This window comes from Triticum urartu, chromosome 7A (assembly GCF_056163025.1).
Source record: "Triticum urartu cultivar PI428250 chromosome 7A, HENAU_Tu73, whole genome shotgun sequence".
Classification (NCBI taxonomy): Eukaryota; Viridiplantae; Streptophyta; class Magnoliopsida; order Poales; family Poaceae; genus Triticum; species Triticum urartu.
The window spans coordinates 675607590-675635091 of NC_141879.1; the positions used below are offsets into that span (position 1 = coordinate 675607590).

A 27502-nucleotide genomic window follows, 5' to 3' on the forward strand; every position below is an offset into this window, starting at 1 on the left:
GTGAGCCAGCCTCCCACTCGGGGGCTTAGCTGCAGTCCAGTACTCGCCTAAGTATTTGAAAATCCTACCGAGTGGTGAGCCAGCCTCCCACTCGGGGGCTTAGCTGCGATCCAGTACTCGCCTAAGTATTTGAAAATCCTACCGAGTGGTGAGCCAGCCTCCCACTCAGGGGCTTAGCTGCAGTCCAGTACTCGCCTAAGTATTTGAAAATCCTACCGAGCGGTGAGCCAGCCTCCCACTCGGGGGCTTAGCTACAGTCCAGTACTCGCCTAAGTATTTGAAAATCCTACCGAGTGGTGAGCCAACCTCCCACTCGGGGGCTTAGCTGCAGTCCAGTACTCGCCTAAGTATTTGAAAATCCTACCGAGCGGTGAGCCAGCCTCCCACTCGGGGGCTTAGCTGCAGTCCAGTACTCGCCTAAGTTTGAAAAATCCTACCGAGTAGAGAGAGACCCTCCCACTCGGGGGCTTAGCTGCAGTCCAGTACTCGCCTAAGTTTGAAAAATCCTACCGAGCGGTGAGCCAGCCTCCCACTCGGGGGCTTAGCTGCAGTCCAGTACTCGCCTAAGTTTGAAAAATCCTACCGAGTGGAGAGCGACCCTCCCACTCGGGGGCTTAGCTGTAGTCCAGTACTTGCCTAAGTTTGAAAATCATATGGAGTGGAGAGCGACCCTCCCACTCGGGGGCTTAGCTGCAGTCCAGTACTCGCCTAAGTATTTGAAAATCCTACCGAGTGGTGAGCCAGCCTCCCACTCGGGGGCTTAGCTGCAGTCCAGTACTTGCCTAAGTATTTGAAAATCCTACCGAGCGGTGAGCCAGCCCGCCACTCGGGGGCTTAGCTGCAGTCCATTACTCACCTAAGTATTTGAAAATCCTACCGAGTGGTGAGCCAGCCTCCCACTCGGGGGCTTAGCTGCAGTCCAGTACTCGCCTAAGTATTTGAAAATCCTACCGAGCGGTGAGCCAGCCTCCCACTCGGGGGCTTAGCTGCAGTCCAGTACTCGCCTAAGTTTGAAAAATCCTACCGAGTAGAGAGCGACCCTCCCACTCGGGGGCTTAGCTGCAGTCCAGTACTCGCCTAAGTTTGAAAAATCCTACCGAGTGGGGAGCGACCCTCCCACTCGGGGGCTTAGCTGCAGTCCAGTACTCGCCTAAGTTTGAAAAATCCTACCGAGTGGAGAGCGATCCTCCCACTCGGGGGCTTAGCTGCAGTCCAGTACTCGCCTAAGTTTGAAAATCCTACCGAGTGGGGAGCGACCCTCCCACTCGGGGGCTTAGGTGCAGTCCAGTACTCGCCTAAGTTTGAAAAATCCTACCGAGTGGAGAGCGACCCTCCCACTCGGGGGCTTAGCTGCAGTCCAGTACTCGCCTAAGTTTGAAAATCCTACCAAGTGGAGAGCGACCCTCCCACTCGGGGGCTTAGCTGCAGTCCAGTACTCGCCTAAGTTTGAAAAATCCTACCGAGTGGAGAGCAACCCTCCCACTTGGAGGCTTAGCTGCAGTCCAGTACTCGCCTAAGTATGAAACACATCCCAATCTGCAAGGACGACGAGGTGCAGGTCGACTGCCACCTTCTCCTTGGGAGCTTCGCCACAAATACAACATGCGCTCCATCCCAATCCACAAGGACGACGAGGTGCAGGTCGACTGCCACCTTCTCCTTGGGAGCTTCGCCACAAATACAATGTGCGCTCCATCCCAATCCGCAAGGACGACGAGGTGCATGTCGACTGCCACCTTCTCCTTGGGAGCTTCGCCACAAATACAACGTGCGCTCCATCCCAATCCGCAAGGACGACGAGGTGCAGGTCGACTGCCACCTTCTCCTTCGGAGCTTCGCCACAAATACAACGTGCGCACCATCCCGACCCGCAAGGAGGACGAGGTGCAGGTCGACTGCTACCTTCTCCTTCGGAGCTGTGCCACAAATACAAAAGTTGTCTCGAGTGAAGAATGAGTTCCACTCGACGAAGAATTCATGAAGATGTTCAATGATAAACGAAGTTCAGATAAATCCTAAAGGTTCCAAGTAGCGAATCAAAGGTACTCGGGCACCATGACCGAAGTAGTTTAACGGTTACAAAAACTACTCGGCATTCCGAGGCAAATTTAAAGCGTATCCAAGTTTCATAAGATTGTTCACTCAGCCGGAGGAGGGCTGGCAGGCTCCACGAACGAGTCCAGATCGATCCCATCAGCGATCCGAGTAGCGGCAGCAATGAAAGTCTCCATGAAGGACTGGAAGTCGTGCTTTTTGGTGTTAGCGACTTTGATCGCAGCCAGCCTGTCTTCACGAGCCTCCTTGCAATGGACTTGCACCAGGGACAACGCCACATCAGCACCACACCGGGCGGAGGATTTCTTCCATTCTTGCACTCGGCCAGGGATCTCGTTTAGTCGATTCATCAGAGATTCCAGATCATTCTGAAGCATCGCCCCCGGCCAAAGCGTTGAGTCGATTCAAGAGACAACCTCCTTCAGGCGTGCGAGGTAGCTTGTGGCACTGGCGATACGGGACTCCAGTCGGAGCACGTTCATCGCAGTTTCGTCGCAGACCGGGGAAGCGATAGGGTCCAGACCCGTCTCGACCCTTCTAGTTTCTTCATCAAAGTCTTGACAAAGTTCTGCAGCCAAAAGTCAGTTCAATCAACTGAGCAAAATCCAATGGCAAGCATCAACACAGTCGGATTAAAAGAAATACCTCCCAGCATGAGATAAAGCTTCTTGGCAAGAGCCCTCAGATAAGCTTCTGTGTCATTCCTCTTGCGGATCGCAGACTCCAACTTTTCGTTCAGGGCGACCTTATCCTTCTTTCGGCTGGTCACTTCGCGGTTAGCTTCATTAAGACAAGATGTCAGTCTAGTCACCTCTCCTTCAAGCGTTCCGACTGAAGCAAGCTTCTCGTCCGCGAGAACGGTTTTGTCTTGGGCTGCTTTTTGCGCGGCGGCGAGGTCCGAGTCCTTCTTGTCCATAGCCAACTTCATTTTCTCTGCAAAAGAAATAATCGTATCAAAAAAGAGACCAAAGAGATATATTGAAGTTCAGTCGGCAATCAGCTACCTTCCATACCAGCGGCCTCGTCTTGAGCTTTTTTCAGATTTTGCTGAGCCAATTCCAGGTCAAGGCTTAGCTAGATCTGTTGTTTCTCCAAGTCAGCAAAGCGAGCTCCAAGATCACAAGATTTCTGCAATCAGGGAGGGGAAGTTATTTTACAGCGAAAAACGACAAAGACAATAAATACTAAGACTACGATCGACTGCCCGCAGTCCACCATAGTCTCGGGGACTACACCCAGTGGGTGCACTTTGCGTGCCCCCACCGGTTCAGTTTACACTCGACACGGCCAGACCAGATCGAGCGAAAGAATCAAAATACAAAGACTACAGTCGACTGCCAGTAGTCCACTGTAGTCTCGGGGACTACACCCAGTGGGTGCACTCAGCGTGCCCCCACTAGTCCAAAAATTCAATTGACGCACCCAGTGGGTGTACAGATGCAAAGATTTTCGGAAAGAGAGTCTTCAGATAGCATATCCTAACAGAACAAGCGGTGACCAACTAACCTGAACATTGCTTTGGAGAGTCGAGCTGGCGTCATAGGCGGCCTGACTGGCGTCCCGCACCGCCTTCATCTTCTCCATCATAACACCCGCCTGGCGTATGGCTTCCTTGGCATCATTCACTTCGTCCTCTGGGACATGATGGATCGCAAAAACTGAAGGTGGGTCGGCAGGAGCTTGAGCAGTCGACGAAGAAGGCAGGGCACTCGACAATGGTACGGCGAAGGTAACAGAACCCCGATTGGCATCACTAGCGTCCTGAACGACTGGTTCCGCCATCGGCGTCGACTGTGGCACCTTGCTTGCAGGAGCTTTCCTATTTTTCCTCGTCAAAGGCCTCTCAATCTCTTCATCATCATCGTCATCGGGGAGGTCAATAATGTTAGGAGCTGTTCAAAGATCAATCGCCAAAATCACATCACCCAATGGTACACATTGCAGTTGAGTCGACCAAATAAAGACAAAATGACATAAATCATACCCAGATTGGAAGTGACTGCATCCTCCATTACCTCATCCTCATCCCTGTAAGCTGAGGTCCCGGAAGTAGCAGCGCTGCCAGTTCCAAAGTTCGTCTGGTTAAATCAAGAAAAAATAAACATCACGGAGCGTCGAGTGAATACAAAGGGAGACACTCATGCAGAAGCGACGGGGATGTCAATCTTAATCTTCGGCAACGCCTTCCGAGGCTTCTGCTCTGCAACTTTGGGATGCTTTGATGCTTTTTCAGTTGGGGTTGGTGAAGATGTCCGAGGACGCTTTGAAGACTGACCAGTCTGAGCAATCGCCTTTTCACGGGTGCTCGGTCGGTCTTGGTCAAGCTTGGATCGCCTCTCCCTGCGAGGAGGCGACTCGACTTCTTCTTCGTCACTTGAGTCGTCGCTTTCTTCGTCCCCTTCTCCGTCAGAATGCCATTTGCCACTGTCGCCGCCGCTCGCCTCTCCTTCCGGGTATTGCTCTTGCTCTCCGTTGGGCACTGAGTACATTTCGATAAGGGCCTGAAAGAAAGCAGGAAGAATAAAGTCAGTCGACGCAGTATAGACAGCTGCGCGAGTGAATTCAGGTTATAATCAAAAGCTCAAAATCGGACCTTTTTTGGTTCATGGGACTGGTCGAATGGAGGAACTCTCCTGGCTCCCCTGGGGTTGTCCTTGTTTCCGGTGATGCCCGGCAGCCACCCCTCCAGTATTTCGTCATTGACCTCCTCCGGGTGAATTCGAGTGGTGTCGTCAAGACCCGAATACATCCACATCAGATGGTCTCGAGCTTGAAGAGGCTAGATGCGCCGCCGAAGGAAAACCTCCAAGAGATCCATACCGGTGACCCCGTCACGGATAAGCTGGACCACTCGTTCGACCAGCACCCTAACTTGCGCCTTCTCCTCTGGGATCACCTTCAAAGAGGAGGGTTTCCTCACTCAGTCCATGGTAAAAGGAGGGAGGCCAGTTGACTGCCCTGGCGTCGGCTGGTCTTTGCAGTAAAACCAGGTCGACTACCATCCGCGGACCAAGTCGGGAAGAATCATGGTCGGAAAGGAACTTTTCCCTCTCATCTAAACACCAAGACCCCCACACATCTGAATCACTTGTGTTCTCTCATCACTCGGATTGGCCTTTTTCACCGTCTGAGAACGACAGGTGAAAATGTGCTTGAAAAGACCCCAGTGAGGCCGACAACCCAAGAAATTCTCGCACAAAGACACGAAAGCAGCGAGATACATGATTGTGTTGGGAGTGAAGTGGTGGAGTTGTGCCCCAAAGAAATTCAGAAATCCCCAAAAGAAAGGGTGAGGAGGCAAGGAAAACCCACGGTCGACGTGGGTGGCATGGAGAACGCACTCACCCTCCTGAGGTTGCGGCTCGGATTCCTTCCTCGGAAGCCGCGCCGATCCATGGGGGATCAGTCCTCCGTCGGCTAGGTCGTCGAGGTCTTCTTGGCAGATCGTCGAGTGGATCCAGTCGCCCTGGATCCAGCCCTTCGGTAGGCCGGCTCGTGAGGAAGATCCACCCCGACTGGTCGCCTTCCCCTTCGCCTTTGCCGTCGCCTTCTTCGCCCGCTCCAGAGCCGCCGTCTTCTCCTTCCCCATCATCACCGGCGAGACACGTACGGAGCGGCGGCGCTGGGGCGAGAACGAGCGCGACGAAGAAGCCTGAAGATGAGGAGAGGAAATGAGAACGCATTGTTCAAGAAACCCCGGTCCGACGCCTTATATGAGGTCACTTCCGAGTGGCTGACTGGTAGGCCCGAACGATCCTGTCAAATCCCGCAACAGTCACGCGCGCGATACGTGGCGAAAAAGGTGGCGCGGAGATCGAGGCGGCTCCGCCCTATCCCATCCGATTACTGCGGCCTCCCCCATCCCGCGCGCTTCCCAAAATTCGAATCCCACGAAATCCGTGGGCAGCAGAACAACTTGTCAGACAGAAGATCTCCTCCACACCGTCACTCGGAGCTTTTCAAGTAAAGAAACTCACTCGGCAAAAAAACTAAGAATGGATCAAGGCGACTGAAAAGGAAGTTGCTGTCGTCACTCAGGTTCATTGATCCGAAACAAGATATGCTCATGGCATGAAAAATGAGTCGGAGAAGTTCTCAACTCCTTCCCCACTCAAACCTCGATCCATTCGGGGGCTAATGATGAAGCTATGTACCTAGGGTAGGGTCATGGACCTGTCCTAATTTCCCTACCCAAGGACATCTCTAGAAGAAATCACCTTTCAATCGACTTGGAGGTGTTCCACTCAACAGACTCGAAGACACTCGACCAAGAAGCAATCACTCGACCAAGAAGCAATCACTCGACCAAGATCCAACCACTCAACGGCCAGGAGACCTAAAGTCACTCCGCACGCTAACGGTCGGTCATTAAGTAGCTTTTATGGTCATCATAGCACTTTATTAGGGGCGTTACCAGTAACGCCCGACCTTAATGTACTTAAAACCCTGCATAACTGAGGGCCGGAGGGGTCTGGCGAACTCTATATAAGCTACCCCCTCCTCAGTGTAAAGGGTTCGGATCCCTGTAATTCATACACACATAATCCAGTCGACCGCCCCCGGGCTCTGAGACGTAAGGCTATTACTTCCTCCGAGAAGGGCCTGAACTCGTAAACCTCGTGTGCTTACAACTACTCCATAGCTAAGATCTTGCCTCTCCATACCTACCCCCTACATTACTGTCAGACTTAGAACCACGACATCACCCTCTTATTAAAAAGCACTAGCTGAAGAGCGCAGCTGTCATTTGCATTCATCACTGTTAATTTATATTGGGTATGACTATGATTGGATCTCTTTTACCATGAATTACAATGTCTAGTCAGTCCTTGATCTTTAAAGGTGCTTTGCATTTATGTTTTGCGGTCTCAAAAAGGGCTAGCGAGATACCATCTTGTTATATCATATTATGATTGTTTTGAGAAAGAGTTGTCTTCCGAGATTTATTATTATGACTTGCTACTTGATTATGCTATTGATATGAGTAATGATGAGACCTGAGAATTATTGCAAATGTGGTTAGTTATGATCTATGCTGAAAACTTGAATGCTGGCTTGACATAGTTACGACAACAAGAGTAAACAGAGTTTGTAAAAGTTTTTCTTTCTTTCAGTTTGTCAACTGAATTGCTTGAGGACAAGCAAGGGTTTAAGCTTGGGGGAGTTGATACGTCTCCGTCGTATCTACTTTTCCAAACACTTTTGCCCTTGTTTTGGACTCTAACTTGTATGAATTGAATGGAACTAACCCGGACTGACGTTGTTTTCAGCAAAATTACCATGGTGTTGTTTTATGTGCAGAAAACAAATATTCTCGGAATGACCTGAAACTCCACGGAACATCTTAGAAAAAATAAAAAAAATCCTTGCCAAAGATGAAGACCAGGGGGCCCACACCCTTCTCACGAGGGTGGGGGGCGCCCCCCCCCAGGGCGCGCCCCCTACCTCGTGGGCCCCCTGTTGCGTCTCTGACTCCAACTCTACCTCCATATATTGAGTTTCGATGAGAAAAAAATCAGAGAGAAGAAATCATCGCGTTTTACGATATGGAGCCGCCGCCAAGCCCTAAAACCTCTCGGGAGGGCTGATCTGGAGTCCGTTCGGGGCTCCGGAGAGGGGGATTCGTCGCCGTCGTCATCATCAACCATCCTCCATCACCAATTTCATGATGCTCACCGCTGTGCGTGAGTAATTGCATCATAGGCTTGTTGGACGGTGATGGGTTGGATGAGATTTATCATGTAATCGAGTTAGTTTTGTTAGGGTTTGATCCCTAGTATCCATTATGTTCTGATATTGATGTTGCTATGACTTTGCTATGCTTAATGCTTGTCACTAGGGCCCGAGTGCCATGATTTCATATCTGAACCTATTATGTTTTCATGAATATATGTGAGTTCTTGATCCTATCTTGCAAGTCTCTATAGTCACCTACTATATGTTATGATCCGGCAACCCCGAAGTGACAATAATCGGGACCACTCCCGGTGATGACCATAGTTTGAGGAGTTCATGTATTCACTATGTGCTAATGCTTTGTTCCGGTTCTCTATTAAAAGGAGGCCTTAATATCCCTTATTTTCCAATAGGACCCCGCTGCCACGGGAGGGTAGGACAAAAGATATCATGCAAGTTCTTTTCCATAAGCACGTATCAATATATACGAAATACATGCCTACATTACATTGATGAATTGGAGCTAGTTCTGTGTCACCCTATGTTATGACTGTTGCATGATGAACCGCATCCGGCATAATTATCCATCACCGATCCGGTGCCTACGAGTTTTCCATATACTGGTTTACGCTTATTTACTTTCCCGCTGCTACTGTTACAATCACTACAAAATACCAAAAATATTGCTTTTGCTGTCTTTACTTTTGTTGCCGCTACCACCATTATCATATTACGTTGCTACTAAACACTTTGCTGCAGATACTAAGTTTCCAGGTGTGGTTGAATTGACAACTCAACTGCTAATACTTGAGAATATTCTTTGGCTCCCCTTGTGTCGAATCAATAAATTTGGGTTGAATAATCTACCCTCGAAAGCTGTTGTGATCCCCTATACTTGTGGGTTATCATTGAGCAATTGACAGAATTGAGCATAGTTATGAGAATATCTAGGCATGATCATGTATATAGGCATCACGTCCGTGACAAGTAGACCGAAATGATTCTGCATCTACTACTATTACTCCACTCATCGACCGCTATCCAGCATGCATCTAGAGTATTAAGTTAAAAACAGAGTAACGCTTTAAGCAAGATGACATGATGTAGAGAGATAAATTCATGCAATATGAAATAAACCCCATCTTGTTATCCTCGATGGTAACGATACAATACGTGCCTTGCTGCCCCTTCTATCATTGGGAAAGGACACCGCAAGATCGAACCCAAAGCTAAGCACTTCTCCCATGGCAAGAACTACCAATCTAGTTAGCCAAACCAAACGGATAATTCGAAGAGACTTGCAAAGATAACCAATCATACATAAAAGAATTCAAAGAAGATTCAAATATTATTCATAGATAGACTTGATGATAAACCCACAATTCATCGGTCTCAACAAACACACCGCAAAAAGAAGATTACATCGAATAGATCTCCACGAGAGAGGGGGAGAACTTTGTATTGAGATCCAAAAAGAGAGAAGAAGCCATCTAGCTACTAACTATGGACCCGAAGGTCTGAGGTAAACTACTCACACTTCATCGGAGGGGCTATGATGATGTAGAAGCCCTCCGTGATGACGGCCCTCTCCGGCGGAGCTCCGTAACAGGCCCCAAGATGGGATCTCGTGGATACAGAAAGTTGCGGCAGTGGAATTAGGTTTTTGGCTCCTCTTCTGATCGTTTGGGGGTATGTAGATATATATAGGAGTAAGGAGTACGTCGGTGGAGCACCGAGGGGCCCACGAGGCAGGGGGCGTGCCCCCCACCCTCGTGACCGCCTCTTTGACTCCTTGGAGTAGGTTCCAAGTCTCTTGGATCACGTTCGGTGAGAAAATCACGTTCCCGAAGGTTTTATTCCGTTTGGACTCCGTTTGATATTTTGTTTCTCCGAAACACTGAAATAGGCAAAAAAACAGCAATTCTGGGCTGAGCCTCCGGTTAATAGGTTAGTCCCAAAAATAATATAAAAGTGGAAAATAAAGCCCAATATAGTCCAAAACAGTAGATAATATAGCATGGAGCAATCAAAAATTATAGATACGTTGGAGACGGCCGAGGTGGGCACAACCCACCAAGGCGCGCCTGGGTCCCTCAGGTGGGTTGTGCCCCCCTTAGGGAACCCCTCTGGTACTTCTTTGGCCCATCTTGTATCTTTTGGCCCAAAAAATTCTCCAAAAAGTTTCGCTGCGTTTGGACTCCGTTTGGTATAGATTTTCTGCGAAGTAAAAAAAGCAAAAAACAGCAACTGGCACTAGGCACTATGTCAATAGGTTAGTCCCAAAAAATGATATAAAGTTGCTATAAGATGATTGTAAAACATCCAAGAATGATAATATAACAGCATGGAACAATCAAAAATTACAGATACGTTGGAGACGTATCACACAACATCAAGGTATAAAGCATAAACTTTCTTGAAAACTAACAAACTATGTCGTCAATCAACTTTGCAATTACAATTCATCATATTTTCAGGAAGGGTCTCGTGTCGGAACCTTTTGGCAAGTCCACATACTCAACTATCATTTAGTCTTCTATGATTGCTAACACTCACAACATATATATGGAGCAAAAAGTTTCAACCGGACACCTAGAAAGATAGGGGCTAATAGTTTCACCTCCCAACTTATTCACCTCAAGGGTGATGTCAACAATAATAACTCATGATCACCCATATCCAACTGGATATATGTTCCTAGATCTTTCCCCACCACATGATGCTTGCCAAAGAGAAAATAAAAAGGAATAGAGGAAAATACTTTGACTCTTGCGTAAAAGGTAAATACATAAAAGTAAAAGATAGGCCCTTCGCATAGGGAAGCAGAGGTTGTCATGCGCTTTTAGGTTTTGTATGCACAATCTCTTAATGCAAAAGAACGCCACATTATATTGCCCCTTATGATAGCAACCTTTATTATTTAGTTCATCGCTTTTATTACTTTGCCATCACAAGTTCGTATAACGCTTATTTTCCCTTACACTAAAAGATCAAATATATTTAGAAGCAATTTTTATTGCCTTATGCACCGATGACAACTTACTTGAAGGATCTTACTCAATCCATAGGTAGGTATGGTGGACTCTCAAAACATGAGTTTGGGTTTAAGGGTTTTGGATGCACAAGTAGTATCTCTACCTACCAGTAATGTGCAAGTCAAATTCTTGTAGCAAAATAACCCACCTAATGAGTCTAGGTTTAGCATCTTTCTTTTCCATAAGGTATTTAATAGCAACATGATTGGTGTGAACAATTACTTTAGAATCAACAATGTAGGATCTGAATTTATCACAAGCAAAACACAACTGCTAAAAATTCGTTTTCAGTAGTAGCATAATTTCTTTGGGCACTATCTAGAATTTTACTAGAATAATGGATAACATTTAATTTCTTATCAACTCTTTGTCCTAGAACAGCACCAACAACATAATCACTAGCATCACACATAATTTCAAAAGGCAAGTTCCAATCAGGTGGTTGAACAATAGGTGCAGAAGTTAAGGCTTTCTTAAGTGTTTCAAAGGCTTCTACACAATTATCATCAAAAACAAATGGAACATCCTTTTGCAAGAGATTAGTAAGAGGCTTAGAAATTTTAGAGAAGTCTTTAATAAACCTCTTATAGAAACCAGCATGACCAAGGAAACTATGAATGCCTTTAATGTATTTAGGACATGGCATTTTCTCAATTGCATCAACTTTAGCTTTATCCACCTCAATACCTCGCTCGGAAATTTTATGCCCCAAGACAATGCCTTCATTCACCATAAAGTTCCACTTCTCCCAATTCAAGACAAGATTAGTTTGTTCACATCTTTGCAAAACTCGATCAAGGTTACTTAAGCAATCATCAAAAGAAGTTTCGTAAACGGAAAAATCATCCATGAAAACCTCAACAATCTTTTCACAAAAGTCAGAGAATATAGCAGTCATACATCATTGAAAAGTATCAGGTGCATTACATAAACCAAAAGGCATACGTCTATAAGCATAAGTTCCAAAAGGGCAAGTAAAGGTGGTTTTCTCTTGATCAGGTTGTGATACATGTATTTGAGAGAAACCAGAATATTCGTCAAGAAAGCAAAAGTGTGTGTGCTTTTGACAATCTTTCCAACATTTGATCAATGAAAGGCAAAGGGTAATGATTTTTTCTAGTAGCTTTGTTTCATTTTCTAAAATCAATTACCATTCTATAGCTAGTCACTATTCTTTGTGGAATGAGTTCATTTTTATCATTAGGAACAAAAGTAATACCTTCTTTCTTAGGGACACAATAAACATGACTTACCCATCTACTATCAGTTATGGGATAGATTATACCTGCTTCCAGAAGCTTTAGTATTTCAGTTCTTACCACTTCTTTCATCTTAGGATTCAATCGTTGTTGGTGATCAACACCGGGTTTAGCATCAGGTTCCATATTAATCTTGTGCTGACAGAGAGTGGGACTAATGCCCTTAAGATCATCAAGAGTATATCCAATAGTAGTGCGGTGCTTCCTCAGAATTTTTAATAATCTATTTTCTTCATGTTCTGTAAGGTTAGCACTAATAATAACAGGATATAAGTTTTTTTCTCATCAGGATGAGCATATTTCGAAGTATCAGACAATTGCTTTAATTCAAACACAACATTACCTTTAGGTGGAGGAGGACCTCCTAGAGTTTCAACAGGCAAATTGTGTTTAAGGATAGGTTGTTGTTCAAAGAATATCTTATCTATTTCATTTCTTTCATGCAAGTGCATATCATTTTCATGGTCTAGCAAATATTGTTCTAGTGGATCAGTAGGGGGTACGGCAATAGAAGCAAGACAAATTATTTCATCCTTACTAGGCAATTCTTTATCACGAGGATGTCTACAAAACTTAGAAAAGTTAAACTCGTGAGACACATCACCAAAGTTGACACTGGTCGTTTCTTTATGGCAATGTATCTTAGCATTCATAGTATTCAACAAAGGTCTACCAAATATTATGGGGCAAAAATCATCTTGTGGAGAACCAAGAACTAGAAAATTAGTAGGGTATTTTATTTTTCCACACAAGACTTCAACATCTCTAACAATCCCATGTGGTGTGATGGTGTCCATGTTTGCAAGTTTAATAGTAACATCAATATCTTCTATTTTAGCAGGTGCTATATCATTCATAATTTCTTGATATAAGATAAAAGGAATAGCACTCACACTAGCACCCAAGTCACATAAACCATGATAGCAATGATCTCCTATTTTAACTAAGACAACATGCATGCCAACAACAGATCTATTCTTATCTTTAGTATCGGGTTCCGCAATTCTAATTGATTCATCACAGAAATAAATAACATGCCCATCAATATTATCGACCAAGAGATCTTTAACAATAGCAATACTAGGTTCTATTATAATTTATTTAGAGGGTCTAGGTGCTTTAATGTTACTCTTGTTAACCACGGTTGAAACCTTAGCATGTTCTTTTATCCTAACAGGGAATGGTGGTTTTTCAATATAAGCAGTTGGCACAACTGGATCAACATTGTAAATGATAGTTTCATCTTTAACTATAACTGGTTCCTCAATCTTTTCTTTAATAGGGGGATGATATTTAAACCATTTCTCCTTAGGGAGATCAACATGAGTAGCAAATGATTCACAAAAATAGGCTACTATCTCAGAGTCAAGTCCATATTTAGTGCTGAACTTGTGAAAGGCATCGGTATTAATAAAAGTTTTAACACAATCAAACTCAAGCTTAATACCTGACATTTTACCTCCGTTGAGTTCCCAATATTTAGAGTAGTGTTTAATTCTTTCCAAAATATCCCACATGAATTCAATAGTCTACTTCATAAAAGAACCAGCACAAGAAGTATCGAGCATGGATTGATCATTACGAGAAAGCCGAGCATAAAAATTCTGAATAATATTTTTCTCTCAAGAGCTCATGATTGGGCCATGAATATAACATTGACTTAAGCCTCCCCAAGCTAGATCAATACTTTCTCCTTCACAAGGCCAAAAATTATATACATAATTCCGATCACGATCAACTAGATGCATAGGATAAAACTTTTTGTGAAATTCCAATTTCAATCGATTCCAATCCCAAGCTCCAATATCATCACATAGCCTATACCATGTCAATCCCCCCCCCCAGAGATAAAGGGAAAACCTTCTTCTTAACTTCATCTCCGGGTAAACCTGCAAGCTTAAACAATCCACAAATTTCATCCACATATATCAAATGCATATCAGGATGTTTCGTTCCATCTCCTGCATAAGGATTAGCTAGCAATTTCTCTATCATACCCAAAGGAATTTCATAACCAATATTTTCAGTAGGTGCAGTAGGTTGACGGGCAACTCTTTGTGCTTCTGGTCGAGGTGAAGAACTGAAGATACCCTGAACAAACCCCTCAAAGGATTGTTTTCCATAGTAGCAAGTAATAGTAAATTTCAGCATGCTATATAAATTTTTCCTTACGAATTTCAACTTACCAAGAGTGCTTCACTCCCCAGCAACTGCGCTAGAAAAGAGTCTTAATGATCCACAAGTATAGGGGATCAATTGTAGTCCTTTCGATAACTAAGACTGTCAAACCCAACGAGGAGCAGAAGGAAATGACAAACGGTTTTCAGCAAGGTAATTTCTGCAAGCACTAAAATTGTCGGTAACAAGTAGTTTGATAGCAAGATAATTTGTAACGAGAAAGTAACAGTAATGGTAACAAAACTATAGCAAGGTAGCCCAATCCTTTTTGTAGCAAAGGACAGGCCAAAACAATCTCTTACAGTAAGCAAAGTGTTCTTGAGGACACACGGGAATTTCATCTAGTCACTTTCATCATGTTGGTTTGATTCGCGTTCGCTACTTTGATAATTTGATATGTGGATGGACCAGAGGCGGAGGACGAAATAAATTTAAGGCGTGGCTAAGTCTTGAGGAAAGAATTCTTTTGATGCAAATCGAAAGAGTCCTGGAAGTCATTCTCGCATTTTTAGGACATAGCTCATCAAATGCAACCTTCACTTCTGGAATTCTTTCTTTGACCCAATCAAGCAACTCTAAAAAATTCCCCTTGTTCAAAGAAGAACTAGATTCATCGTGTCCACGAAATGGTTCACCTTGCAATGCTAGATAAATCACAATGCCCGAAGATGTATCCACACGAGTTTCATACTTGACTAGTGAATGTTAGTTGTATGTTGTAACTTTACTTTTCACACTTGCCCCTTGATTTTTAAAATCATCACATGTTGTTTTTGAAATATTATGGATGCTACATGGTCCACCAACATGTTTACGAAATGCTGCAACCGCATTTTTTCAACAGTCAAAACCCAATTTGGAGAAGACATCATGCTTTAAAAGATAACAATAGAAGCAATAATCCTTATGCTTTGTTACACTATATTTCAACCAATCAAAGTCCTTATACCATTGTGGCCGGAAGCATCTTCCATCTCTATTTGGGGGGAAAGTGCAACTAGTTGGTTGAGTTGCACCCATTCGTATATAAGCAAATCTAAATCATCTCTAATGTTGGGGGCAATCACAACATTAATATATTACTACAATCTTCTTGGATTTAAGGCTTCAAGCTGCTGTTCAAAATTGCTACAAAATTTCAGACAAAAGAGAAATTACCTCTTCCCATTTTCTTTGGATTTGCTAGTCCATTCTTCTTTCTATCCATCTTCTAGTAATCTGAACAGAACATCACCGGTTGGGCATCTTATTTGCTTGTACGTATAATCATCTAAAAACAAAAACTTGTGCGTACAGTACAATACACAGTACACTAGTGGCGGCTGCAATTAGTCCTCTGATTCGGGAATTACCAGGAAAATCCCCAACCGCTGTCACCCGCTGGAGCTTGCTGTCGCAGCCCTCTAAGCCCCCAGCCTGCCGCCGCCGTCATCGGTCGCCTGCCTGGTCCTCGCGACCTGGCTAGCCGCCTCCGTGCTAGCTTAGGGTTGCGTCACGCCTGGGGAGCATGCGTGTGTGCCATTTTTTGCCTTCTGTGCATGGGCGCTCGATCGAATCGATGCTACCTGCATGGTCGATCTCCACCGGGCACCAGCTAGTGGCCCAACAGCCTGGATGTGTCGGCCCATCAGGTCAACCAGAAGTGACGATGGCTGCGGTCGAATGAGTCTAGAGTGCTAGTGCATATGTATAACTTTTTTTGCCCAAAATCAAGGTATGGCGGCTGCCATACCCTTCCCACCGGAGCCCTCTGCCAGTGGGGTGGACCGGTGCTTGGTTGTTGTTGAAGATGTTGATGAAGATTGGCTTCCCAAAGATGACAGGGTTGTTGGTGATGACCATGGCATCGATTTCCTCCTCCCGGGGGGAATTTCCCCGAACAGAATCGCTCCGCCGGAGGGCAAAAGTGCTCATGTCCAAGTTCTGCCTCGAGACGGCGGAGCTCCGTCCCGAAAGTCCTCCCTTTATTTTTTAGGGTAAATGACAATATATAGCAAAAGATGGTCGCCAGAAGTGGGCCAGGGGCCCACTACCCACCAGGGCGCACCTGGGGGGCGCCCTGGTGCCTAGTGGGCACCTAGGTGGCCTCCTCCAATGTCTGTTTTCTCTAGTATTTTTTATATATTCCAAAATAAATCTCCGCAAAATTCCAACTCATTTGGAGATGTGCATAATAGGTATCTCTGACGTAACTTTTTCAGGTCCAGAATTCAAGCTGCCGGTATTCTCCCTCTTTGTGTAAACCTTGCATATTATGAGAGAAAAGGCATTAGAATTACTCCACAAAGTGTTATAATGCATGAAAGCACTATAAATAGCAGTAGGAAAACATGATGCAATATGGACGTATTACAACATACCATGTCTTGTATATAATAGGTTATGATGTGTCTAACATTTAGCGTTTGATCCATCTCAAGCAGCACCAACTTGGAAACAAATTATTTTTAAAATGATAAACATGTTTTTGTTTTATTTAAATATGGTGTGCCAATGTACAAGTGCCTACTTTCTTCTTCTTGAAACGGGTTTCATATAGAAGATTCGCAAAATTACCGCAATGAAGAAAGAAAGTAGGCACGTCAATCTTATTTGAATAGTGTCCCCGTCAACTCAATCAAAAGTTTGCTAAAACAATACATTAAGGAAGTAGAACAAAGAAATTCACAATAATCATGGAACAAATTCCACGATAGATGAAGGAGAACGGGAAACATAGCGAGAGAGTAAACATAGTGTGGCATAAAAAACTAGCAAATGATGAATATGTGATGGCCAGCCTTAACTGATGCACACTCCTTATGTACTGCAGACTCTCCTCACCCCTCCCTCCCTCAATCCCTCTCTCTGGTATGCCCGTTCACGAATCTAGCTCTTTCCCTTACCCAAGTCCCACCTTCTGATTCGCGGCCTAAATTCACCCCTTCCTCTTCCTACACCACATAGACCACCCAAAATCTTCTACCACAAGTCGTTGATTTGCCTTTGCCATCGTTCTAAAGGTCACTGATATAATCTTGGATGGCGACAACCCTTCCTTCTGGCCTCCCTCTCAGAGGGACTAACTGAATATATCGCTAAACTAGACCCTTATAGGTTATTGCGGTTATCAGCATTGCTATTGTCACTAGGGTCATCACCTCCCCCCTCCCCCCTCCCCCCTCGCCTCCTCCAACTTAACGAGAATGGATTAGAAGTATATATATTCTTTACTTTTCTCTATTGTTTGTCTTTGTCATAATAATTAAAAAGTAAGATGATGGTGGATGAAGATGCCACAAAGTAGATGAAGGAGTCGAACTAGAAAGAGAGCGAAGAGTAAATATATAGTGACATAAAAACCCAGTAGGTAACGACTGTGTGATGGCTAGCCTCAACTAGTGCACACTCTTCTTGCCCTCCCCCTTTGCCAACTCTTTCCCTGGTATCTCCCTTTAGCCTTTGTTTGGTAGGAGTGGATTTGGAAGGTTTGGGGAGGAGGGGATTTCAGGAGATTTGGTGAATCCCCCTCTTCCACCCAATCCCTCAGATCCCCTTGAAAACTGAAATCCCCTTCCAGCCACAGTCCCGTCCATATAAAACACTATTTGGTAGGGAGGGATTGCCATATTGAGTTAAAATGGTGTAAAATAGTTAAAAATTCAATCTTTACATACATAGCTAGACACACTTGCTATAAAATTGTAAATGACAGCTAATAAAAATGTGACAACGGTTCTTCACATCACCAAAATAATTTTGCTTGACTTGGAATCAATATCTCATCACAGCAATATCAGTCACATCACAGCAACATAATCTCTCATAGCAGCATGCCTTGGAACCAATAATATCTTCATAGCAATATGATCTTTCATAACACCAAACATGATGCAATATAGGGGACTTGTGCTATAGCTCACAATCAATTGTATTTTTACAAACCAAGCAAGGATGAGAAGATGTTGTCATACATATGAAATGCTCTTACAATGTCATGATCATTGAGTTTTTGAATGGGCAAAAGTTTGTCCAGCTTGCTTCTCTAGTTGCCTGAGAACCTAATAAAACAAAAGGAGATGCGCTTTTTAAATAGGCCAACAAGTCAGACAGATGACTAGTACAAGAAAGCTAAATTGGCCAACCTATGTTCTACTCCCTCTGTTCCCTAATATAAGACCTTTTAGCTATTTCAAAATATTGACTACATACATACTAAAATGAGTGAACATACATACTAAAGTGTGTCTAGAACTCTAGATACATACAAATCAAGAAAAAGCTAAAAGGTCTTATATTAGGGAACAGAGGGAGTAGTACTCTATACTCACAACAAGTCAGACTGATGACTAGTACAACAAAGCTAAACTGCAATTGGTTCATATCTCAAACAGGTACAAAGAATCCATCATAATAAAGATAGCAAGTTTCAGACTATAGAAAAGCAAAAATAACAAAGTACCTCTCTATCAGAGACAACAAGGAATACAAGAACCAAACCAACAACTTGACTAGCCACATATCTTAAGTGACAAGAAATTGGAGGAAAGAAACAACAAGTAATTTGCTTAATATTGTTCAGTCCAAGAAAACATACCTCTGGATACAAAGAAAGAAGTGCACAATTACTACAAGTAAATATTTAAGTCAAGTATTTTCTCCGTTGCAAACCATGAGGCCCTCAAATCTTAAGATTTAGTTTTGACAAGAAAAGTAGAGAATTAAAATCCTGAGCATATAGAGAGGACATCGACAGCAAACAAGTTAATCTAATACACGCTTACAACTAGTTCATTCAGATAAGAACAATGAACCTGCACATGAAGTCATTGTTTAGTCATTGCTTAGTAATGTAATGCCAGGTACCAGAAATCTTCAGTCCAACTAGTTAGCTACATCATAAGTACTTCATGTTAATAGGAACAAAGTAGCTTACCTTAGATACGTTGAGGCAACTCTGCCATTTCGCTCCGAAGAAACACGGCAACACTCTCTTCATCTTCGGTGGCAGAATTGAGGAAAATCTCACGGTTCTCAACACTTTTGAAGACTTCGTAGGAAGCGGCTCTTTCATGGCGTTGTATGCTTTCCATCTTATGCGGAACAAGAATGCACTTGCTGATGGAGAACTCATGTGCATTTTTTGCCCGACCAACAGAGCAGATTCCTCCTCCGCTTGCTTCCTCTTAATATCCACACACTATGCCATCAGTTTCACCATTAGATCATCACGCTTCTTACCCTTCTTTGATTCCTTCACAGCCTTCTTTACTTGAAGCAGCAGCACCACCTCTTTGTGTAGCATCTCTTGGCTCATCACTTTGAACACAACATCCCTTGGACCATCGCTTTCTTTAGCATCTCTTGGCTCATCACTTTGAGTAGCATCTCTTGGATTGTCGTACATGTGTGAATCATCATCGTATTGATTCAGGTCAAAAGAGAAGGCAGTCTCCTCTCTTTCAACTTCAGGATCACCATCACTGACTTGTGTAACCTCAATTGATGTAAAATTGTAGTTACCTTCTGCTATGTGTCCTACACAAACACCCAAGTTATCATTAAAGGCCACATTGCAATGAAAATTCATTATAAATGTCAACAAAAAGAGAGGAAATGAAAATCCATTAAACCCAGTAACTCATCATCATAGAGATCACCTAGCTTAATTATCATAGAGTGGAAAAGGCTTAGTCTGGAACTTACTTATTTCTGGCCACGACTGCATATAAAACAAATGATTTATCAAACTTAGATTACTCGAAAACAAAATTGATTACAAAAGAAGTATGGAATACAAGAAGTTACAAAGACATGCACTAAACTAGAACTTACGGTCATCAAGTTCTGCCAAAGGTGTGGGTCGGCATCTATCATGTGTGTATGATAATTCCAGCTGACACCGCTTTGTTTCCGGGCATCCTTGAGAAGTCTGCATTGACCCTTTAACTCTTTCTGCTTCTCTTGATTTATTGTTTTGTGAAATTTGTATGGCCATATCCATCACTAATATATAATCTGCACCGCACTGCCATCACCATCAGCATCAGACCACCACAAACAAGCACTACTAATACTACTATATATCTCTAGTTAGGCAGGCAGATCGACCGCGAGATCAACATCAGTCACCAGGAGGGGGCGAACTTGGTTTAGAATCTGCCAATTTATCCTCCTAGATGCATCAGACCATCACCAGCACAAATTTATGGCAATCTCGTGGGCTAGTGTTAGGGTATAAGAGGGGCTAGAAGAGGACGACGTCCTTGGCGAGCTAGCCAGGTAGGGTTAGGGTCCATGTGGAGCTGGGGCTAGGATACGTCGTTCTTGGCGTGCTCGCCGGTGAGGACAAGGCGGACAGAGGGCGTGCGGGAGGTGGCCGCCATGTCGAAGACTTGCCTCCCGGGAGAGGAGGGGGAGGGAGGGGCAGCGATGACTTACCACTGGGGAGAAGTCCGGTGTGCCGGAGGAGATCGCTAGCGTCGGGCGGCGCGACGTCTTAGGGAGGAGTCGGCGGCGGCGTCTTGGCGAGGAGTCGGGCGGCCAAATCCTCGAGGCCACCCTCGAGGGTTCTGAAGCGTGTGGGAAGAAGTGGATAGAAGGGGAATGGGTTTGGCCCATGTAACCTCGCGTACCAAACGGATTGTCGAGGCTTTGCGAGGATTCTGGGCCTCGAGAGGTTAATCCTCTAATAAAAACACCTGCGACCCACGCGAAACAAACGAGGCCTTACGAATATGGTTATTTCTCCTAACTCAGGTCACACCTCCTACTTTCCCGCCACAAACCCACCACTTCCCCTCTCGCGCTCTTCGACCACCAACAATCATTGAATTGTTGCCCGACCACTCTGATCTTGGGTCGCCGTCGCCGGTGTCCCTACCTCATGGCCTCGCCTCCGAAAGAAATAACCGAAGGCACCACTAAACCCCTTAGAGGTGACCATCATATCGATGTTGCTAGCTAGCGATGTCACCCGAGTCATCGCCCTTGCTCCCCCTCCAACGACATTTATCTTTCCCCGTTATAGATTTTAGATTGACCACATTTCGTTTTTGCAGCTATTACAAACTTTACCACAAAGCACTATCCTTTTCTATGACACGTATTAATTACTAGTATTAGCTTTTTTACAGCGTTTTAATAATAATAATACCCCTCCAAAGAGTGCAGCTGGTCCATTGCTGACATGGCACACCCATCTCTTCCAAAACACCCTATCGCCCCCCTGCCTCGAGCTGCCATCCGATGAACCAGCAAAACCGTGGACGAGCACCGCCGGTATTCTGCTCCCGAATTCCACAGATTTCCACTCCCCACTCCCAAAGTCCCGATACTTTATAGCCGGCGACAACAAACCCAGCAAAATCCCATCTCTCAACCCAGTGAATCTGCTTCCCCTTTCCCTTGTCTGAGATCTCAGCCCGAGCCTGCACGCCGCAACTTCCACCGGAATCCTCCCCTCCTAGCCGCAGCGTCGCCGGATTGATTCAGAAGGTGGTATATCTGGATTGGATTCTTTCATTTATTTCTTGGTTCTTGTCGTGTTCTTGCTCGGAAAGATAGGATCTTGCCGCCGCTGGGCCGTCCCTGATTCCTCGGTGGTTCCTGTTTTTGCAGGCATTCTTGGTGGCCGGAGAAGCAGTCTTTGGTCCTCTGCTCGAGGTAATGGCAGCGGATAAGATTTGCTTTGGATGCGGGGGGTGTTATTTTAGACTATAAATACAGTATAAAGGCACAGCGCTCTGGCTTTGTGTTATCTTGTCTAGCTTATTTTAACTGAGAAAGTAAAGGGGGTCTAAATCAATGTTACCATGCTCTGCATTAACTACTACTAGTAGCATATTTTGTTTCAGTACAGCAAAGTTTAATGGAGTGCGAACTGCTAAGTGTTCTATTTAGGTCGAAACTCTTTGTTTTGTGGGCTGTTGTCCCCATTACTGTATTCAGTGAATAATGTGATTGTTTAGCAGTTGATGGCCTCCTTTTTTACTTTGTTTTTCTGTTATAATGTGATTTGATTTCTCACCATTTCAACTGATTGATTCCATGCAAGCCATTTAACTTTGCACTGTGAATTTGTAGCTTGCTTCTTCCTTTAAAATTTCTCAATTTACATTGACCCGTTGCAATGAGGAAAAACATACTGGATATCTATTGGGAGGGAGAGGTTGTTGCTTGTTTGTGCAAGTTTGATTTCTGCTGTAAAATGCTTAATTTAAACTGTTATTTCCTTTCATGCATGTTATCTACAAAAAAAATCTCAGTTATATGCAGGAGTGGTTAATTAGATACTCAAGTACATGCCATATGTGTGAATCGTTGGTTATATATGCATACTGCCCTAATTCTTGTTATTTGGATTTGCTGACAGAAGAATATAACTGTTATTCAGATCATCATCAAACATGTCGCTGCTATCGAAGTTACGGTTGGTCACTGTGGATGTGACTGGTACTCTGCTTGCTTACAAAGGACGGCTTGGTGATTACTACTGCATGGCTGCTAAGGCTGCCGGAAAGCCATGCCCTGATTATGATCGAATGCATGAAGGCTTCAAGCTTGCATACACTGAGATGGCAAGGAAATACCCATGCTTTGGATTTGCGGCAAAGATGCCAACGATCGAATGGTGGAGGATTTGCGTTAAGGATTCATTTGTTAAGGTAAAGCCGTTTTGCAGATATGGAATTTTTTTCAGGAATTAGTGTTGACCTTTTCATTTTCCTAGTTATCTGATTGCTCAATTTATACTACAGGCTGGCTATGATTACGATGATGAGACATTTGAGAAAGTGTTCAAGCGTATTTATTCTGCCTTCGGCTCCTCTGCGCCATACTCAGTGTTTCCTGATGCACAGCCCTTCATGAGAGGGCTGAGGGAGAAGGGTATCACAGTTGGCATCGTCAGCAATGCAGAGTACCGTTACAAAGAGGTCATCTTGCCTGCGTTAGGGCTGAATCAGGTTTGATAACATTAGAGACGACAGTCACAACCTTTTCAGCCATTTGTCGTCTTATAAAAGCAGTCACCTGATGCATGTCTTAGCTGTGCATCTAGGGCTCGGAGTGGGACTTCGGGGTGTTCTCAGGCATCGTCGGCGTCGAGAAGCCCGACCCAACGATCTACAAGATCGCGCTAGAGATGGCGGGGAACGTCGCACCAGAAGAGGCGCTCCACATTGGCGACAGCTACCGCAAGGACTATGTCCCCGCACGAAGCATCAGGATGCACGCGCTGCTCCTGGACCGATTCAAGACCGCCGAAGCCGAGAGCTGGAGGAAGTCTGGCGCACCGGTCCTCCCTGACCTCGAGGCCGCGCAGGCATGGCTCACCAAGAACCCGACCGAGGAACCCGCTGAGGAGCCACTAGGGGCCGCGCTGCTGCGCAGGATGGCCGAGAAGCTCTGAATCTCGCCCCTGGGATAGTTCCTGTTGTGCTCTTGCTGGGCAGTGAGGGAGCCAAGGAGAAGGGATGTGTTGTAGTGATGGTTCACTGGCCTGTTTAGCTAGCTGGAGCTACTTGAACTCTGGTAGTAGCTTCGGGTACTGTTGCTGACTGCTGAATGTGGCAAGTGATTCAGTCGTGCGACGAACATCTTGCAACGACGAATAATTCTAATCATGTTTTGCATAATGGAGATATTTAACATGGTTCTGCATCGCGTATGAGGTTGATAGGATTGCAATGTTGGGGGCATTTTGAAACTCCCAAGATGAATGTGATATCTCAGCAGAAGCCTACTGTGTGGGCACAGTGGGTAGAAAGCCCTCTGGTTGCTCTCCCTGGTTCTGTTGTTTGGGTCCCACTGTCAGCCACCAGGGCGCCATCCGGCGATAGTTTGGTGAGTAAAGATTGGCTAAAGGCACCTTCAGTGTTTTTGCCAGTGTCAATCACCTCGCCATCAACTGGAAAGGCGCCTTGGCAAGTGAAGAGATCATCTGGGAGAAAATTTCCATTCTCGCCAGGTGAGACCACCAACAGATGGGGTAATTCTGTCGAGTATTCCCTCAAAAAGGGGCAAAATGTCTGAGTATTTGGTATGTGGATAATAGTAGTTTGTCCAAGTATTCTCCGCCTTTCGTTGCATTTCAGAAAATCTATTGTGGCAAGATTGGCTGGATGGATGTGTAGTGTGCATTCCTTTTTGAAATTTCCAGTGCTGCTAATTGTCCCGGGTTGCTGGGTAGAGAGAATTCCATGAAATGAAAACCACTACGACAAATATCAAAGCAAAAAACTTGCTGCCCCAATGGTAAGAGACAACGGCGCAGCAAGGCGTGCATATCCTTCTAGTTCTACACAACTTCTAAATTTTACATCAGCGCCACAAGGTAATAGGGGTACGCTTCTCTCTTTCTTCAGGAAAACAGAGATTTATTATCATGGTGATCTAGTTCTACTCCAGGAGAGGCTTGGTTACATCTGCGCCGCCCCACTTTCGCACACGGCTTGAAGCCAGCGCAGCCTGCAGTTTTAGGGCATGAGAGATGAGCATTTTCCATATAAACAACATTTACATACTTACAACATATCCGAAATCAAACAAAGGTGAGAAGGAATTTTATACCTCTGCGTTCCAATCCGTTCTCCACACTATGAAGATTAAGATCAGTGTCTGAAGTGCAATCCCGCAAAGCATGCCGGCCCAAATCCCCTGAAATCACAACCAACGCCACAAAATTCATAACCGAAAATATCGAAGAATCATACCACAAATACCCTCCTCCATTTTAATTTTTGCAATTTTGCGGTACTGTTTAAATAGCATAGCCAATTACCCCAACTCCATAGTTGAACTTGTAGCCGAGGAGATATCCCAGGGGCAACCCGAAGATGTAGTAGCAGCCGAGGTTGATGTATGCGACAAGGCCCTGCCACCCTCCTCCAATGGCGACCCCTGAATGAGAGGAATATTGAGGCGACATGAACAAAATGAAACTAGCAATGGTGTGAGAGGGAGGGAGGAAGCATGCCTGAAAGCACGGGCTGCACGCTGTTGAGGACCATGGTGAGGCCAAGCAGCCCCGCGATCCTGGAGACGGCGTGCTGGAGCTCCGAGTCGGTGGTATAGATGATGGAGAAGCTGTCTCTGAAGATGAGCACGAGGGCCATGCAGAGCAGCCCGATTAGCAGCGACTCGCCGACGACGACCATGACCGCGTGCTTCGCCGCCCTTGGCCGGCCGGAGCCCAGCTCGTTGGAGACTCGAACGCTGATGGCCGCGTTGAGGCCGATGAAGATCATGCCCTCCCATCCGTTCACATTCATGCTGCAAAGCCACAAATGTTGTTCTGTCAGTTAGTTCAGAATGTTGTCAGGTTGTAATGAGTTTTGGTAACAAGTAGTAGTAGTACCAGATGCCGAGGGAGTCGACGGCGATCTGGGCGTCCTGGAGGTGGCCGGTGAGGACGGTGATCATGCCGATGTACCAGATCTCGAGGCAGAGCATGACGGCGGACTCGAGCGAGAGCCTGACGAAGGCCCACATGTCGCTGAACGCGGCCACGGACCAGCCCCGCCAGCCGTCCCGGCACCAGCCGACGATGTAGGCGGCCTGGGCGAGCGCGATGGCCCAGAGCGAGACGTCGTAGGCGGCGGCGGCGCCGGGGAGGCCCCAGCCGAGGACGGCGACGAGGAGGTAGGTGAGCGCGGCGTGGAAGCCGAGCCCGGCCACGCCGACCCAGGCCAGCACCAGCACCTTGCTCTGCGCCTGCAGGAACTTGGCGGTGGGGAAGTTTACGGCGAAGGAGAGCGCGCCGGGCAGGATGCGGAGCGCGAACCGGGCCGCCTCGCGCGCCACGGTGGCGTCCTGGCCGATGGCGAGGAGGAGAGGCTCGGCGAGGGCGTAGAAGGGCACCATGAGGAGGGAGGCGGCGATGAGCACGATCCAGGAGCGCTGCAGATAGACGCCCAGCATCGCCACCTGGCCGGCGCCGAACGCCTGCCCGCACAGCGTCTCCAGCGCGCTCCCCATGCCCAGCTGCATGCCATGCACGCGACGTGTTCGTTAGTAATGGCGGGTGTGAGAGAGTGAGTGAGTGCCGGGGAGGGAGGAGAGGAGATGGGTGCGTACGAGGAACCCGAAGGAGAAGGTGGAGAAGACGGAGAGGCCGATGGAGGCGGCGGCGAGGGGCAGGTTGCCGAGGTGGCCGACGAAGACGGTGGTGACTGAGCTGACGGCGAAGAGGCTGAGCGTGGCGATGGCGATGGGCGTGCCGATGCCCCAGAGGCGCCGGGACTCCTCCCAGACCATCCGCGCCGCCTCCCCCGCGGTGCGCACCGCCGCCGCGTCGCCGTGGCCGCCGCCGGTCCCCATCCTCGATCGGCCGGCTTGCTGATGCAGCAGCTGTCACCGGTCTGCCTCCGCCCTCGGCTATCAATCCAGGTATCTATACTCCACGCTCCGGGGAGGGAGCGGAGGGCGGCCGCCGGTAGGTAGGTGGCAGCTACCCGCGCGCGCGCTCGAGAGAGTACCTACCCGTTGCGCGCGCGTGCCTGCACGCCCGTTTATCGAGACGTCGAACAAATTCTTCTGCCGATTCATCACCAGACCGGTTCCTCCTCCCAGGCTCCAGTCGTGGTGCACTCGGTAGTGTCCGCGGTGCGCCGGGGCTCCCGCGGTGGCAGGCTACTGTGGGTGGTCGCCGGATCTGGGCGGTCAGATCTGAGGCTTTGGACGTGGTCTGGCCGATGCACAAGATGTCGCAGGGGTTCTCGTGGGACAAGATCCGGGTGAAAACCTTGTCTTCTGCTGACGGCCGGAGCCGGTGATGGTGACGCCCCATGCGTTGTTTCCTTCTTGAAGGCATCGTCGAAGTGAAGCTCCCACCTCCTTCTGCTACCTTCGGAGAAAACCCTTATCAATCAGTCGGATGATGGCAGCGCTCATGTGTCGTTTCCCATTGGGGGCATCATTCTTGAAGAGGTTCATCGGCTAGAGGGACCAGTGAACTACTACAACGGTGGAGTGGCGTGGCATCTGACGCGTCGACAACGGCGGGTGTCGACGGCATGGGGTAGCGGGGTCTGGGTGATGGTTGCATGTTAATGGACGCACGCAAAATGGTGGCACTGTCTGGCGTCGTGGTGGCGTCAACGGTAGTTGGGCCTGGCAAGGCATGTGCATTGATCTCTCTTGAAGATTGGATGGCATAAGATGGCAGCGGCGGATTCTTCAGCGTGCGCATGCAATGTGTGCTGAGAGTTTGCTACACCGGTTGGTATGCGGTGTGTGCTGAGAGTCTGCTACACCGGTTGATGCTCTCAGCTCCTGGCAGCCTGGGATGGCCACTGGATTAGATGGTGTGCGTGGATA

At 46.4% G+C, this 27502-nt stretch overlaps 3 protein-coding genes across 6 annotated transcripts; 1 reads left to right on the forward strand and 2 right to left on the reverse strand.

Annotated features, from left to right (window-relative positions):
- Positions 1–19332: 19332 nt before the first annotated feature.
- On the reverse strand, positions 19333–20826 carry LOC125519313 (uncharacterized). 2 transcript variants are annotated; one of them, XR_015611457.1, is made up of 3 exons: positions 20624–20804; positions 20018–20200; positions 19333–19720 (listed from the first exon to the last, which is right to left on the reverse strand). XR_015611457.1 is itself a non-coding variant. In XM_087536577.1 (3 exons), exons 1-3 carry the CDS (start codon positions 20801–20803, stop codon positions 19383–19385), a joined length of 711 nt encoding a protein of 236 aa, XP_087392703.1. In that variant the 5' UTR covers positions 20804–20826; the 3' UTR covers positions 19333–19382. The 2 variants fall into 2 exon arrangements, 1 of the variants encoding a protein (XP_087392703.1); XM_087536577.1 differs by having other exon boundaries at positions 20018–20210; positions 20624–20826.
- Positions 20827–21377: 551 nt separating this feature from the next.
- On the forward strand, positions 21378–23841 carry LOC125519204 (Haloacid dehalogenase-like hydrolase (HAD) superfamily protein). Of its 3 annotated transcripts, none has more exons than XM_048684077.2 (5): positions 21378–21679; positions 21803–21847; positions 22557–22848; positions 22942–23148; positions 23244–23841. In XM_048684077.2, the coding sequence occupies exons 3-5, from the start codon at positions 22591–22593 to the stop codon at positions 23592–23594; spliced, it is 816 nt and encodes a 271-aa protein (XP_048540034.1). In that variant the 5' UTR covers positions 21378–21679; positions 21803–21847; positions 22557–22590; the 3' UTR covers positions 23595–23841. The 3 variants fall into 3 exon arrangements, with proteins under 3 accessions (XP_048540034.1, XP_048540035.1, XP_048540033.1); XM_048684078.2 differs by having other exon boundaries at positions 22560–22848; XM_048684076.2 differs by having other exon boundaries at positions 21379–21679; positions 22578–22848.
- A 568-nt stretch (positions 23842–24409) lies between these two features.
- LOC125519203 (protein DETOXIFICATION 35) lies at positions 24410–26660 on the reverse strand. Its single transcript, XM_048684075.2, has 6 exons — positions 26261–26660; positions 25542–26167; positions 25161–25456; positions 24966–25084; positions 24755–24841; positions 24410–24652 (listed from the first exon to the last, which is right to left on the reverse strand). Exons 1-6 carry the CDS (start codon positions 26501–26503, stop codon positions 24584–24586), a joined length of 1440 nt encoding a protein of 479 aa, XP_048540032.1. The 5' UTR covers positions 26504–26660; the 3' UTR covers positions 24410–24583.
- Positions 26661–27502: the final 842 nt, after the last annotated feature.